The sequence below is a fragment of the Chamaea fasciata genome, unplaced genomic scaffold (genome assembly GCF_029207755.1).
Source record: "Chamaea fasciata isolate MVZ Bird 193981 ecotype frontalis unplaced genomic scaffold, bChaFas1.0.hap1 SCAF_8, whole genome shotgun sequence".
NCBI classification, from domain to species: domain Eukaryota; kingdom Metazoa; phylum Chordata; class Aves; order Passeriformes; family Sylviidae; genus Chamaea; species Chamaea fasciata.
This window is the reverse complement of record NW_027094093.1, coordinates 28,625,293-28,642,141: the sequence shown is the minus strand read 5'-3', so window position 1 is coordinate 28,642,141 and position 16,849 is coordinate 28,625,293. Positions and strand designations below refer to the sequence as shown.

Genomic DNA, 16,849 nt, shown 5'->3' with positions numbered 1-16,849 from the left:
TGGAGCTCTGGAGCACCCAAGCTGCCTGACTTGCAACCATCCAGATTCCAAGGCTCAGAGCGGTTTGTCACCGCTGGCATTTACAGGCCACTTCCACACACTGACAGCAGCACTCTGTTCTTCTGTCATCATTCAAATCCTCTGGCTTTGGCTTGGGCTTTTTGGTTAAAATTATTACTGATTTTGGTTCAAATTATTACTGATTTTAATCACTGATTAATTTAAAAGGCACACAGGACTTTCCAGTCCCTGGGATGGTAAGACAATTTCATTCTTGCTTTCTTTGCCTTGATCTTCCAAATTCCTGTAGAAGAGGTCTGTTCAGTGGTGCCTGCTACTGTTTCTAGGCTGGCTTTGCCTCAGTGCATAGGCTCTGGATGCACAAGACATCAGAGGGAATTCAGAATAACATCAGAATTTAATGGGATTTTCTGAAGCCCCTGACATTCCCAGCAGTGAGTTTTCATCCCCACAACAAGCTCATATATAACATCTAGTGTTGGCTTCTGTGCAGAGATTGCAAATACTGAAAATACTGGGCCTTCCAGCTCCAGTCCCTTCTTAGTGCTGCACTTTAGCTTCTGCTGACAGCACCTGATTATGAGATGGTTTGTTTAGGGAACAGGTACTTGTAGCTTGTCAGCTCCGTGTCTGATGGCAGCAGCTCCTAATAGCTGCAGCCCACTTCTGTCATCCGGCATCTTGGGGCTTCAAGTCTTTGATTTTTAAGCAATGGGTTTACCCAGCCCCTGGATGAGGAGTGTTACTTTATTTCTGTACTCCAAATTGCTCCAGGAAACACTTTTACACACCTGCAGAAGGAAGGCAATTTTACAGATCCTTCAGATGAAATCCCTGAAGCCAGGGATGTCAGCATTGTTTGTTTTGTTTCACACTCAGATGTGGGATAGATGAGCATGTGTTTTAAATACCAGTGGTTCATTCCACACAAAGTATGAAAGCAGGTGTCCACCCCAGGACACCAGCATAAGCATAACTTTTGACTGTTTGCTGTGCTGTTACATGATAAGTGTCTCTTTTTTCTTCCTCTTTCCAGCTTTCATGTGAGATCTTCCCTCCCTGTTTTGGCCTCTCCCTCTCTGGCTTTGACAGTGGCCAGCAGGCTCTTTCTGAGCAGCTTGATCATGTTTTATTTTCTTTCGCTGTCATTATTATCTTCCACTATAAAATCCTCCACAGACCAGAAGTTGATGCTGGAACTGCCAGCACAGCCTGCTTGGCTTTCCAAGTTTCTTCAGCTGTAATAAACAAGAGAGTTCCAGTTCTTTGCTTTGATGCTTCATGAAGACAAGACTTGGCCACTGTGAGGTGGTGTCCCTTCCCAGTAGAGTCTAAGGTCATGGGAACCAGGGTCCCTTCTCAAATGCTCTGCTGACAGACATCTGTTTTGCTACTAACTTACCAAGTGTGTGTTTTTTTTCTTAAAATCCTTAAACTTCTGGCATCTACACTACTGTGTAGAATTGAACTTCTTGCATGGTTCTGGGAGCACACAGGAGAGAAATTTCAAGTTATCCTTTATGAGAAAATTAGCTTTTCTGTAGCTCTACATAGGTGTAGCTTGCCTATCACTTTCTTTGCCTACAAAAGCTGGTCTAGATGCTCCTAAAGCATTTGGGGGTTTTGTCTCAATCAGGAAAAATAAAATCTCCTGAAAACGGTACTTTTTTAATAGACTAATAAATCACTGTGAAATAAGTTACATAAATGGACTTACGACTTGCAACATCAAGTTGCCTGGAGATGTTGTCTTTTACTCCAGAAGCATCTTAATATACTTCAAAATGACTCAAAGGCTTTTATTACAAATTGAAAAATCAGACCTTGAGGACCTCATCTTACAACATAACAGCAATTATCTAAGCAGTTTTCCATACCCACACTAGGTGTTAAGAAGACAAATAGAAGAAATATTTCTCTTCTGTCCTCGATCAGCTGTTGCTCCCAAGAATGGGCTTTATTTAGAGTAATTTCATCATGCAAATGACTGGAGGCTATGGATTATTTTCGGTGCAACGGATGACTTGTTGGATCACCTTTTATACTTGGACTTTCACCTGCACATCAGTGCCCTTTCCTTACCTGCACTTACGCAGTTCAGTTCAGTTCAGAGTGAACTGGAATTAACTGGACAGTCCAATTTCCTTCTTTCCCATTGTGGTTATTTTTCTTTACATGGAGATTTCAAGAGTGCTGAGTGACCTCACACTTCTGTGGCTGCCCAAACACGGATCTCAGCTGCCCAAATGGATCACATCCTTTCTCTCAGCCCCTTCTCAGGAGTGCAGATGCAGGCTGGGAGTTGCCATTTCATCAGATCTCCTGTTCTTCACTCAGGCAGGATTTGAGTGTCGCTTTGCACGGTACAAACCAATGGGCCAACCAGCAGTGCTGCTTAGATTTTCACTGTATTGTAATGGTCTGACATTCTGCTTCTTTTATGAGGACAGAAGAGGCCTTATTTTGGGGTTTGGGTTTTTTTTTTTTCAAAAATGGGAGGGAGAGTCATCTTCTTTTCTTTTTTTCTACTTTTGTGCTGTACCCCTGACTTGTGGGTGTTTTTGTGGAGGAAGCACTGCAAGAATGGAGCTGAATTGTCAGACCTGACACAGGCTCCCCATGTCTATCACAGACGTACTTCAAGCTGCAGGTGTTCCTGGTCTCCACCTGCCTCTGTGAAATGGGGGGAGCATGACTTATGTGACAGGGCTGCCATGAATGTTCATGAGGCAGAGGTTCCTCAGATGCACGGCATGACTGTGTTGTTGCACTCTCAACTGCAGCCCTGACCTCCTATGGGTTTTGGCATTTCTTTCTTCTTCAGGACTTTTCCCAGCTGTATTTGTTTACTGACCTAAAATTTTTCCTAGTTTGAAAAGTAATGAGAACCAAGATTAATACAAAGAAAACATGTTTTCATTAGAATTTAAGTGTCTTCCACTGATGGCTTTGCTTGATATCTCACGCTTGGTTCAAAGTCAGGCTTTTTTGGGATTCTTGGCAGCAGGGGCTTGAGCCAAGATCCACAACAAAAAACTCCAAAGTTTTATTTAGGTGCCTGATTTCCCAGAGATTACAGATGGAGGTTTGATCCCTGAATACCTTTGTGGAGCTCGAGGCCTAAACAAAGAGGTGGCAGGACACCCTGTCCTGCTCTAATCTAATGAGGAAACTTTCTAAATGCATTACAGATCCTCCTTTTCCTTCCAAATTCTGTAGGGGCTAGAGCAGAGGAAAGCCCCATTGGATTTTCCATATCCCTGTTCTGGTAGGGATCTGCTAGCTGACATCTGTGTGGAAGCAGCTGGACATGGTAGAGCAAAGAGATATTTTGGTTTGTGGCTTATCAACAAAGCCAAGGATTTCTATGTCATCAAGGTTTATTTCTGAGAGAGAGGTGCTTTGCTTAGTTTTATAGTGTCTGCAACTGAGCCTTGAAGGATTGCATAAACTTCCAGTGTATTTCAATCAATCCTTATTCAGCGCAAATGAGTTCCAACCCCACTTTCCCCTTTACTCCAGTCCTACAGAGCCTTGTCCTCTCCCTTCACCTGCAGCATGTGCTGGTAGCAGGTGAAATCAACTCTTTCAAAACTCTTGCCACAACCTCTCCCTGCCTCTGTAGAATTCACCAGCTAATCAGCGCCTTGGCCGCTCCAGCACTCGGTAATTACACTGCAGGGCTGCTGTGTGGGAAGCACAGCACTGACAAAATGTTGCATATCCGAAGATGTAAGAGTGAAGGATAAAAGGGAAAGGCAAGACTTTTAATAGAAACATTAGTCATAGTTAAATTGCAGTGCCATGGCGCTGTGCTGCTGTTTCTTTGTGTCTCTAAAAATACCCTCGAGTGGCTTGGTTATTCATGCAGTGAGTAAGGGAAGGGAGAGCTGGGCTCTCAGAAAGGCTTTGGTAGTCCTGGGCAGAGCCCCTCTGCCCTGGCATGGTGGTGTGTAGGGGCAGGGCGCTGTGGGAGGACAATCTCCCATGGGAGTGTGTCAGTGCACGAGGGTTTCCTGGCATTCCTGCTCCAGCCCTGAGCTTCCACTGGCACAGTGGTGGCACATGAGGGGACAGGGTTGCCCTGGCTGTCTCCTGGACACTCCTGCAGCCAGGGCAAAGCCCTCGGGCCCAGCAGGAGTGACCCAGGCTGTGAAGGGCACCGGCTCAGGCTCTGCTCTGACACAGACTGTTTGCACCAGTGCAACGCAGCAGCTGCCGTGGGGCTTGCAGGGCTGCAGTCAGTGCCCATCCCACCAGCAGGGAGTCACTGTGGTGGTGGGGCTGTGGCAGTGCCCTGAGGGCCCTCACCCGCAGGGGTTTGTGTCACCGCGAGCGTGGAGCGCAGTGCCACACCCAGCCTGGGCCAGCTGATCTCTGCAGCGCCTTTTGCCGAGGGTCTGGCGGATCCCAGGGCTTGCCTGGGCTGTTCACCAGCCTGTGTCTGAAATGGCACCGGGGAGTCCTACAGTACGCCTTGGTGATCGAAGGGACACGACGTGTGTTTTCATTGCTGCGTTTTTAAATTTTTGCTCCAGTAATTTCCAGGCTCAAGCTCCTGGCTATTTCAGTTACAGATGGCTTGTGGTTTGCTTCTCACGACAGGATGAGCACAGCCCTGCAAGCCATGCTATCTGGGCTCAGGAGCCATCACTCCCATTAGGAAAGGCTAAGTAGATTTGGAGAGCCAGCTGGGCCTGCTGCCATGAGGCAGTCACGTCTCTGCTCGCCCTTGTCCCAGAGCCGCCAGCCCCCATCACCATCCTCCAGCCCCTGTGCAGCATCCACACAGACCGCGCTGAAGGATGCAGGCAGCTCAAATGCAGGTTGTAATCTGTAAAACAAACAAGGATTTTATGTGTATATTTGATTTTTTTTTCTCTCACACAGCTTTTCCCAGTTCCTCTCCAGACTCTTTCTAAGAAGATTGTACAGTCCAGGACCAATAGTACCTTAGTTGGAGTCTTTGCCATTATCCTGGTTTTTCTGTCTGCCTTTGTCAACATGGTATGTCCATTATTTCCTTTGGATCCATTCGGTTCTGCATTGTTTTCTTTTTGGTGCTCTGCAGCATTGTGACCCTTAAAACCACTGAATTTAACATGATCCTGCCCGACAGCATCTGAGGTCAGTGCCTTTTGTTTTTTGGGCACAGAAAAGAAATGGGAGCCCAACAGCTCCATCCCTAGAGCCCATTATATGCCTGGCAGTGATTTGTGCCCAGGTCCTTTTGTGATTCTTCAAATGCATCTGCTCCAAGTGCAGGAGCCAACCTGATGTGTGTCCCTGCAGGAAGGGCTGGCACGAGGCTGTTGTGTTATTTAACTCCCACCATACTGAGTGGGATGTAAGTGTTCCTTGAGCTTTGTGCCAGCCCTGCATGGTGCTGCCTCCTGCTCCGAGAGCAGAGATCAGCTCATGGGCACAGGGTCGACTCTGCTTTGAGTTGCACTTTTGAGACTGAGGTGGTCTGGCTGTGATTCCCAATACCACTGCTGAGTTCAGGCTCAGAGAGAGATGGGCTGTTCTCTGCAGCCTGGATTTTTAATTAATTTTTTTAAATTAATATTTTGAGGGAATAAAAGCATAGCTACTGCACCTGCAGTAAAACATAAGCTGATGATTTCATGTTGTGTATTTTGCGCATTGCTACAGCCATTTCCAAGGGGCTTTTAAACTGATGTGAACTATTTTTCTTCTCTTCTTCTGTGCTGTGGAGCTTAATACCACCTTTGTATTCCAGTTCATGTGCAGCACTGTGGATCTTGCCAGCTGCATGGCTGCTGAATACAACATCACTCCTGACCGGGTGGACATATGCCTTATCAGCAACCTGACTTCCAACTACAGCCTGGGCACCTTGCAGGGTTTCTGTGACAGTCCTTTGCCCAACTGCAACTTTCCAGAGGTATTGCTTGAAAAAAATGGGTTTCAGAGGTCAGTCTGGAAACAGGCTATAAAACCTGTGTGATAAATCTCAGTGATTCTGAGGAAAGCAAGGTTCTTCTTGACTGACATTACAGGACTGACACAGGCTACTACATGCAGACTTAAGAGTCTGAAGTTATTATCATGAATCCACATTAATGTTTGAGTTCCTTCAGGGCTGAATAATTAGTAGGCTTTTAAAATACTTGGGTTCTGCCTGTAGCAGGGGAAATGTCCCTCTCCATGAGGTCTTTAATGGCATGCAGAACTGCACATCATTTCAAAGGAGTTTGTGGGTGCTCAGTTTTACCTAAAAATCAGTTGTCTGAAAATCAAAGTCTAGTCATAGATTTTGATGCTTCCCTCCATTGTTTTATATCCTGAGGAAGAACTTGGCTTCTATATTCTTTCCCAAGTTATGGTAGGTCTGGCCTCAGACAGGTCAGCAGCTTAGACAGTGGTCTGCTTCAATTTGCAATGCAATTCCTGTGTCTTCAGGACATCTCGTTTAGAAAAAAATTAAAAGTCTTCTAATGGAAAAAAAAAACCAAACAAACCCACAACCCAAAGCAGCCCAAAAATGTTTTTTGCACTGGTAGATTACTTTACAAAGGAAGAAAATAATCTTTTTGCATAGCTATTCAAGACCTTTCTCTGAGTTTTTAGGTCACGGCTGTTACATGTGCTGTTTACTGGAAATTGAAAAGGAAAAAAAAAAAAAACTCTGTCTAGGATGGAGGCAGAATTTATGTCAAGGTCATCTGGGTTTATGGGGACCTGACAGATTTATGGTGGATCTGTTACCATCCAGATGTCCAAGGTGCTACTGAAAGTCCTGGTATCCTACTGAGCATATTTCCTTTTAACTTAACAGGAATGTGGTCCCTGTGTGATTCCGTGAGGTTTCTGAGACCACCATTACTGCGACCTTGCAGAGGCTTTAGTGTGTCTGCAGAAAGACCCAGGAGCAGAATCTGGCACAGTGGAGATCTAGAAATCGTCTGTGCCCACCATGAACTTGTATGGAGTGCTGGCCCAGGACAGAGAGGAATTTTAAGCAATGAGGAATAACCATTTTGCATACTGAGGTTGCTGTGGCAGCCCTGAGCCAGGTCCTTCTGTTCAGTGGGCTAAGAAGTGAGGAGTCCCTTGCCTGCACTCTGCAAGGCACATGTTGGATCTGCTACAGGTGTTGCTGTTGCTCCCTGAGCCCCACACAGGAGACAATAGAATCCTACCCCTCAGTCATGACTGAGGAGTCAAGTACAAACTGTACAAGTTATTTTCTCTAATTTAATATATCAGACTATTAATAAATGAGCTCAGAACATAAGCATATTTCTACTTCAACTAGGGCTTGCTTTTAACTGAAAGGATGGATTGCCTCAGGCACGTGATATGGGGTTTTTGCCAGAAATAGGCCTGGCCAGACAGAGTGGAAGCTTAAATCTTCACAGATTTGATAGCAGGAAGGTGGTGAGCTGGATAACATGCCTCTCTTCATTTTGCATCCCTGCTATCTTCCCCAGGAGCCATAAATGGCACCCGCAGTCTGCAGTCTCACTGGGAAGCCCTGGCATGCTGAAGGCTCAGCCGCCAGCCTGGCAGGAGCTGCTGCTGCACCACCCAGGTGTGCCAGAGGTGCTCCACAGCCACACACGTGCACCTCTGCAGCTGCTGGCTGGACAAATTCTCACGGGGTTATCACAGGGTGGGCATGGGGACGTTTGTCCAGCCTGGACCTTGCCGATGGAGCCTGTGTGTCACGTCAGAGGGGACAGTGCCTTCCCACTGGCCTCCAGTGGGCATCTGTCCAGGAGTGTAAATTGCCAATACCTTTGGTCCTATGTGTTGTGCAGATATGCAAATTTGAGTCTAGAATTTGGCCTTAAAGCACAACTTAATCCAGCATAACTGGGTGATTCTTCTTGCAAGTTCAGTAACTGTGTCCAGGGAAAAGCTACGTTCACAACCTTGGGTGTCCAGCTGTGAGGCCCACGCCTCTCGAGGGTGAGGCACGTAATGCCTGGAGAAAAATGCCTCAGTCAGTTTTAACTTCTGTTACATGGGAGAATTCCACAGGCAGTCCCAGGTCTATATGTTTGGTCAGCTCAGCTACAAAACTACCAATCCCTTTATATCCTTGTGTTTAGTTTCCTTTGTTTTCAGTTTTGATTTATCCAGCTGACATTAATCTCTCTTCTGTCTTTTTCCCATTTTTGTCTTTATACAGTATTTTACCTACAGTGTCTTATTGAGTCTCCTGGCCTGCTCTGTGTTCCTTCAGATCAGCTGTATTGGAAAACTGATCCTAATGTTAATCATTGAATTTATATATGTTCTCGTTGTGGAAGTGCCAGGGGTCAACCTTTTTGACAATGCAGATCTCCTGGTTACAGCCAACACCTAGTAAGTGCCTTTCCCTTCTGAAATCTTCACCTGTTTTCTTTCACAGAGTGATTTCAGTGTGGCATTAGGTGGATGGGAGTGCCAAGGCTGTGGTGCAGGCAAGGGAAGTGGAGGATGCCAGTGAAGGCATGGCTGGAAGGTAAAGCTTTGCCGGCGCTGCTCTCTGCCTTGGACAAGTGGGAGAATACAGTTCCCTTTAAGATCTTTTTAATGTGGGACTTGACTAATGAACTAACTATTAATAACAGAATATAACTGGAATCAGAGTGGATCTGTATTTCCTTTTTTCCAGAAATGGGGAGCTGTAGTTAGTCATTCTTAATTCTGATATTACACTCCCAATATAGAAATGGCATTTCTCAAACAAGAAAAAAAAAACAGTCCTCCAACAGACTTGAGCTTGGGATGTGATGTGAGCCACCACAATATATCAAACCCAGCTTGGGGTGGTGGAATGGTGGTGTTTAATGTTTGGCCAGTGGTCTCTGCCAGTTGCTGCTGGACATATGTCCTTGTTTGAAAACCAGTATCACAGCTGGGCTCAGCACAACTCCCAGCAGAAGGGTTTGGACTCAGTGTGAGTGGACAGTTGCCCTTTTACTTACGAAAGCTGGCTTGTCTCCAGGTCGCAGATTAATCCTGGTGGCAGCCTCCTTCCACTGCTGTGGTGGTTCCCCATCTCCTGGAGGTGCCCACACCAGGGAGGGAAGTTTGGCACATCCACAAGCCTGTCCTCCCCCCACAGGTTTTGTTTCTCACTGGGAATTGCATTGTTGTGTTAACTCCTTGTTTTGATGATTTCCCCTTATAGGCAACAATTGTACTTAAGTGTGAGTGGATCAAATTATGCCAATTTAGGTGAACAATTTGTCGAGGCTGATAGCTGTGGTTGTTCCTGCCTTGGACAGGAGGGTGTTTGAGAAGATTCCCATTCCCTGTGTGTAATGAAATACCTTCTGTAGTTGCTCAGATTTCAGGATGGTCATTAACCGTCAGCCCTTCAAGCCATCATTAACCATCAACCCTTCAATTCCAACGCATCTGGATACTCCTCTCCTTCAGATGACTATTCCATGATTTCAGCGTTCCTGTGTGTCCAGTAATAATTCATGAATATATAGCTTTTGCTGGCATTGCCAGTTAATGGCAGTGCAGCTTTCGCTGCCATTGGCAGTTATCACTTAAATTATTTTGTTAACTCAAGTGAGTGAAATTAGGTAGGAAACCCTGTGGAGCTTTCTGTGGGGAGACGTAAGGAGAATGAGGTTTTCTTCCTTTTTTTTTTCGGATATTAGGTGTTCCATCAGCAGAAGCTATTTAGCGTTTTCTAACACAATTAGTGAAATAAAAGCATTTTGTATCTCAAATATAATTTCATTCTTGTAATTCAAGCACTAAGCGAAATTACAGCACTTGGAAGTGTAATTTACATCACTTCACAATCAGAATGTCAGTAATAAAGGGGAGAAGGTTAGCGTGTTTTCCCAGAAATAGCTTTCTGTGATGCTGTATTATCTCTCAATAAATGGGATTTGTGTGGTGGTTCAGCCCCAGCTGCAGCTCAGCCCCACACAGCCACTCACTCCCCAGCCACTCACTGTGCTGGGATGGGGGAAGAGAGCTGGAAGGGGAAAGAGAGAAAGCTCATGGCTTGAGATAAGGACAGTTTAATGGAACAGAAAGGAGAGAAAATGATAATAGTAATAATAATAATTTAATTAGAAAAGACAAAACAAGTCATGCACAATACAATTACTCAACACTTGTCAAGCAATGCCCAGCCAGTCCCTGAGCAGCAGCCCCAGGCCAGATTTCCCCCCAGTTCCCATACTCAGCATGATGCCATGTGATATGGAATGTTCCTTTGGCCAGCTGGGGTCAGCTGTCCTGGATGTCCCCTCCCAACATCTTGTGTCCTTCCAGCCTGTTCACTGGGGTTGTTGAGGAGCTGAAAAATCCTTGACTTAGTATAAACACTACTTAGCAACAACTAATACATCAGCATGTTATCAGCATCATTCTCCTACTTAATCCAAAACACAGCACTGCACCAGCTAGGAAGAAATGTAACCCTATTCCAGTGGAATCCAGGACAGTTTGTTTTGTCCAAAGAGCTCCATGGATGGCTATTTATTGCCTCAGTGCCTGGAAAGCCATTTGTGTGTTGTGGGAAATGGGAGCTCAGCATGTAGCACCGAGTTCAGAGATGGACCTTATTGTCCAGCTGATATTAAGAAAACAGAAAAGCCACCATGACCTCATACTGCTTTAATTGGGTGCCCATTGTAGCTACATAATTAGTGTCTGCTCTGCAGCCACTATGGTACTCTGACTAATTAGAAGTGATGCAGATGTCACTTCTCACTTCTGTGTACAAACCGCTGATTACAGCACGTTGGGAGCTGCTAGACTTGACTGCAGCCACACCAGTGTGTGACACATGGAGTGTAACTGGATGCACAGGGCTGTCTTGGGTTACCCTTTTCCTGTGCAGGAGACAAAACTAATGCATTGGTTTAAAGATGTGATGGGCCAATGTGATCTTCTAAACAGTTCTGCGCAGGGAAGCCCAAAGTGCTTTGCCCTGTGATTTGTTCATCAAACCCATTTCTGTTCCAGTTGTCTGTCCTTGCCACTGTGACTGGAAAAGCGAGATGCTCTGGTCCTATGGGAGCTGTCTCGAAAATGAGCTGCCTTTCCTGCTAAAAATGTGCACTTCAGTAGAGCAGGAGTGTAGTTAGCAAGCTTCTCTCTGTGTTCCCTTCCAGTAATTAAAGAACCATCTGCTACTGGAAATGTCTGTTCCATGGGGGAATAACCTACCAATGTAACACCCTTGCACTGGCCATCTTCACTTATCCAGAGAGTTATTGTAAATACTGGGTTTGCTGCACTTCATAGTCTCTGAGGAAGGTTTGAGAGCAAGAGTAACACTCACAGTGAGCTGCAGCCTCAGGACTAAGGGTCAGGTCTGCCATGCTCCCGAGGAGAGAGTGATAAGGGGGGCAGCCAGTCATCCTTGGTCAGGTGGTGATTTGGGGAAGCAGAGGAATCATGCTGCATGTGGGAAGTGTCTCCAGCTAGATCCAGCCTTTAATGTGGGAGTCCCCAGGCTTTCCAAACCGTGTCTGTGTCCAGACACACATGTTCAGTGCTGGAGCTGGCCAAGAGCCATGCAATAGATTGCGTGCAAGACAACAGTGGGTTGCAAAATCCATGTCAGAAGAAATTCCATGCTCAGAACTGCAGAAAATATCTTGGAACAAAAAAGATTAGAAAGTTGTTATTCTTTTATTTTTTGATGTTATGTTCTCTTTAGATTCCCAGTTAGGTTCCCTTGCCTATTTTGATTTTGATCATTTATACGTCTGATTGTGCAGCAAGATTCCCTCCAACCCCATAAAACTGTGGTCTGAAGCTCTCTAGAGAGCTGTCACATTCTCAGGCTAATATCACATTTTTAGCCTGCAAAGTTCTAATTGCATCAATGACACTACAGTAATTCAAGCACTGATCTCTTTCCTTACATTTAAATAGTGTTTTAAAAGATGCTTGCACATGGTTCTCAGCCACCTAATACTCCACCCACACTGGAGAACAAAGCCAGCAGCATTAAGCAATCAATCAATCAGGAGTTCAGACAGCTGCTGCCTACCAGAAAGCCCCGTTCAGCGCTTTCAGTGTCAAAAAGCACACCCTCCATCTCCCCCAGCAGCTCTGATACACGTGGGTACTTTGCAGAATTGTCAGTGGTGATAGGAATGTGCTAAAGGGTTTTCTTCAGTGCCCTTGTGTGTGGTACCCAGAGCTGGGCACAAGCCGGCAGGGAGGAATGTGCAGAAGAAGGGAGCAGGATTAGAGTTAAAGGAATTAAACACATCTCCATGCCACAATAAAAGGAGAAGAAAGGAGCTATCCCTCACGAGATTAAAAAAGCTCAAAGCTTTCTTCCTTAGGTCCAATTTTGTAGTCTGACCTAATGAAGTAGTGATGGATGCACAGGCATTCCACACTGACATTAAAATCCCAAATTATTCTCTCACTCTTAACGCTCCTCAGATATTTTATCCACATTAACCATGTCACACGATCACTGGAGTTTTGAGTGTAGCTCAGAAGCCTGTTTTTCTCCTCCCCCTCCCATCTTTTAGTAGCTTTCTGCTTCAAAAGAGCTATAGCCCCGCACAGCGTTAGATGTGCCACACTGCAGAGGTGCTGTGCAATGATGTGCAGAAGGGCAAGAGCTGCAGGGAGCCAAAATGACCTTGAGTTTGTGCTTTTTCTTTTTCAGCGTGTCTGCGAATGATACATCTTCATGGTGAGTCACTTTGGCATGAAATATTTTACAGGTTTTTGTTGGTAGGTGTTTTCTGTTCACAAGGTTCAATATCCGCACATGGACTCACCGTCAGTGTCTGGTGTTTGTGCCTTGCTGTGAGCTGGTACAACACAGTGCAGATGTCCTGAGTGGACTGTTGCCCTTTGTATGTATAGCTACTCTCTGTGCATCCTCTTTCCGGTGGGACTTATGTCAGCTCAGGGCTTATTTGTAATACAATTTAAAGGTTTTATCAAAATATTTTCGTACTGTATAACTCCGGAATTCATATTTAGCAGTTTTTATTTGCCTGCTTGTCAGAGGAGGTGTGAATGTGCCTTAGTGCTCTTCTCAGCTTACAGAACACTTACACGACAAAGCCCATTAAGAAGTGATTAATTAGAGAAGCCATGAGTTAGAGCAGTTCCAGACTCAGGAGCCTGGGGAAGCCAGTGCAGACAACAGGATGCACACAGTCTTAGAGGCTGTCAGCATTTCAGTGTTGTCACCCTTAGCATGTGTGGCCATTCTCTGAAGAGTGGCCTTTATATCAATGACAACCCTTTCTAAGAAGTTGGATTACATTTCCAATTTCCAAGTCCTCCTTTAGAAACTGGCACCCGCGAGCCAGAGTCTCCAGCTTTTTGCAGGTATTGTTTGTCCCTTTACAATGCAGGCTTTGAGGGAAAAGAAAAAACAAAAGCCTTTTCCTTAGAGGCTGGTTGGCCTTCAAGTGGGGAGTGTGGGGTGTGGCGAGGCCGTGTGGTTCCTGTAACGGGGAAATTCTGCTCTTTCCTTGGCTGCAGCCCCCCAGTGACAACACGAGTGGCACTGAAGATTGTGACCCCTGTCATCATTACTGTCTTTGTCCTGGCACTGTACTTGCATGCCCAGCAAGTGGAATCCACTGCAAGGCTTGATTTCCTCTGGAAACTTCAGGTTAGTGGGTGTTGGCTGTGGGAGGATCACATGTGGTCTTTGGTGTTAATATAAAATGACTGAGGTCTTCACTGTCGAGTTGAGGAGTGTGATAAAGTGCCTTTGAATTCAATCTGAATCTGGTTTATAACTGGGCATTCTAATAATGCTCTGTTCTTCTTTGGTACTTTGCATAGTCTGTGCATCTCATCCCACTTATTTTCTTCAACCCCTTTTTTTCCTTGTAAATATACCTTGGATGGTCCCCATGGTAAAGGGTTATAGATCTGAAGGGGGAGATTAATGAATTTGGGCAACTGAGCTGTTACTGCTGCAGGAACGTGTGATGTAACAATTTATAAATATAGGAAGCTCATATTCACTCCTGAATTGTTTCCCAGAGTTCAGTGAGCTTTGGTTTGCTGTGTTCAAGGGTGTGAAAGATTCACATTTGCATTTTCATTCAGTTTCCTGTTAAGCAGTGGGAACTGGCTCAATGTCCAGCCTTCATTAGCCCCCAGGCAGCAGTACTGGCTAACCAACACACTGTGGATAATGCCACACTCTGTTCCTGGGTTCACTGTTAATGTTTTCACTGCTTGTGCCCATGAGTGATGTTGGGCCCCTGTATGTGATTCCCAAGCAAGCAGGACAGGCCTGGGCTCTGGCCACCACTCATCGCTGGGGGGAGTGCAGGACTGCAGGTTTTATTTAGATTTTCTACCTTCTGGGTGGTAGGACATCATTCTAATTATAGGTCTTTGTGGTTTGAGTACAAGGCACTGAGGAAGCAACAATTAATTAAAGCTCCTTGGGAAGCAGATAAACACTGTAATCCTCATTTATAAATGGCAAAACAATGGAAGGGGTGAGCTGAGTGGTTTCCCAGTTCAGGGCTCAGAAATACAATGCTGAATTTTGGCATTATTCTCTGCCTGCTTTTCCATACATGTGTGCACAAAGAGATGGAACATTTTGCACTGCAAAATACAAATTTCTGCATCTCTCTGCTTCTGCTCTCCTTTGCAGTTTCCCCTGTTCTATTTCTGCCCTCACTGCAAGTAAATTTTCAGCTTTTTTCCCCTCCCCAGAGCAGCTACCAAAAGAGTAAGTGCATCACTGTGTCTCCCCACTAAACTAGGCCACAGAAGAGAAGGAGGAAATGGAGGAGCTGCAGGCCTACAACAGACGCCTCCTCCACAACATTCTGCCCAAGGATGTGGCAGCCCATTTCCTGGCTCAGGAGCGGCGCAATGATGAACTGTACTACCAGTCCTGCGAGTGTGTGGCTGTCATGTTCGCCTCCATAAGCAACTTCTCTGAGTTTTATGTGGAGCTGGAAGCCAACAATGAAGGGGTGGAGTGTCTGAGGCTGCTCAATGAGATCATTGCTGATTTTGATGAAGTAAGTCAGAGAAAAATCTGGGCGAACAAAGTGAACTGAATCCATGAGTTTAGTTGGGCTTTGCTGCGCTCCTGAAGGAGGGTGGTTTATCGAATCCATGGTTCATTTCTCCTTACCCTAGGAGTCTTCAGTTTTATTTTTTTTCCCACACTGAAATCCCTTCTTTTTCCTTGTCACTCCTTTGAATATCTAATCCCCTTTCTTCCTCTATCTTCCTGGCTCTGTCCACTATTTTGTAATGCTTGCAGCAAGGCAGGACATGTGGCATGGACATCACCAGCACCTGTGTGTTTGTCAAGGTTTATTTGCTTCTTTTGCTCTTGTGCCACAGATAATAAGTGAAGACCAATTCCGACAGCTGGAGAAGATCAAGACCATTGGCAGCACCTACATGGCTGCCTCAGGCCTCAACGACTCCACTTATGACAAGGAAGGGAAGACACACATCAAAGCTCTGGCAGATTTTGCCATGAGGTTAATGGACCAAATGAAATACATTAATGAGCATTCATTCAACAATTTCCAGATGAAGATAGGTAATGTCCTTGTGCTCACAGGATTCCATGTAGGTGGTGGTCATTCTGAGGTGGGGATTTTATGAACAGTAAAAACCACAGACGTTACATTGGCTGTATGGTGATGTCGATTGTCTGGTGCCTGGTGACCACTTTGACCTCTATGAAACATCACAGTATTTTTTTTAGGGTTTAGCAGCATCACTGATGCTCCCTAGGGAATTAGAAGCAGCGTAGCTCCTACCACAGCATGATCTTACATGGAGGTTGACCTTGGGCTCATTTTGCCCCTGTGCTTCCAGCTCTGGCATTCTTGGACATTAAATTGTCTTTTAAGTCAGGGAATAAAAGCAACAGAAAAGGGAGAAGGAATTTGAGGATGTCAAGTGTGGCGTTTGTTCTGTTAGGCTCTGCGCTGCTGCCTTGCAGGCCCTCAGCATTGCAGTGGGTATGTGCTGACTTCAAGTGAGCAGTTTGCTTGTTAGCCAGGTGGCAAACAAACTTTATCTCATTATCTGGCACTGGGAAGTAGCTCTGGATTGAGCAGATCCAGCCCCAGTTGCCATCACTTGGGCATACTGGATCAAAGAAGCCAAATTCTATTTTAACATTTCTCTCCCCACAGTTTGGCCATAGCTTTACATGTCAGGGTGAAGCACAGCTAGAACCATTGAGCCTCAGGATGGGTTTTCACTGTCTGAATAATAACCTGACTCAAGTAAATGGATGTGAGTGCATTTCTCCTCTCCTTCCAGGCCTCAATATCGGTCCTGTCGTAGCTGGGGTGATAGGAGCCCGCAAACCCCAGTACGACATCTGGGGCAACACGGTGAATGTAGCCAGCAGAATGGACAGCACAGGAGTGCCTGACAGGATTCAGGTAAGGCAATCCCTGGAAAACTTATGTTGCCAGCCCTGTGTCACTTACACATTTTGAAACTTATTTAGAATTGAAATTTTGGGTTCATTTTATCCCTTTATTACATACATTTACCTACACAGAACTGAAAGAAAAGCTACTTAGGGAATGCTGGTGGTACCAGCAAGTTTTGTCTTTTAATCGTGACCAACACTGCAACCTTTGTTTTAAACCTGCAGTTTAGTTCTGGGTGGAAGTGCCGAGCTGAACTTCCTCAGCTGTGTGTGGTGGTTGTTTCATTTTCCAAGGGCCTGATTCAGCTATGGATTTCTGTAATTCACTTTGCTGCTCACTGTGCCATGTGTGCCATGAGGCCAGCAAGGGCCCAGGCATCAGCAGGATGGGGATACACAACAGAGAAAGGGGATTGTTTAAGGGGTTGATAGGACCTGTCTGATAATCACACATCTCCTTGG

At 45.5% G+C, this 16,849-nt stretch overlaps 1 protein-coding gene across 1 annotated transcript in view; it reads left to right on the top strand.

Annotated features, from left to right (window-relative positions):
• ADCY5 (adenylate cyclase 5) overlaps positions 1–16,849 on the top strand; it is a 203,287-nt gene that overhangs the window by 182,160 nt on the left and 4,278 nt on the right. The window contains exons 13-20 of the mRNA XM_066190271.1: positions 4,912–5,028; positions 5,765–5,929; positions 8,183–8,358; positions 12,650–12,676; positions 13,483–13,615; positions 14,736–14,999; positions 15,331–15,535; positions 16,270–16,394. Coding sequence (XP_066046368.1) covers positions 4,912–5,028; positions 5,765–5,929; positions 8,183–8,358; positions 12,650–12,676; positions 13,483–13,615; positions 14,736–14,999; positions 15,331–15,535; positions 16,270–16,394 — 1,212 coding nt within the window. The remainder of the gene's footprint in view (positions 1–4,911; positions 5,029–5,764; positions 5,930–8,182; positions 8,359–12,649; positions 12,677–13,482; positions 13,616–14,735; positions 15,000–15,330; positions 15,536–16,269; positions 16,395–16,849) is intronic.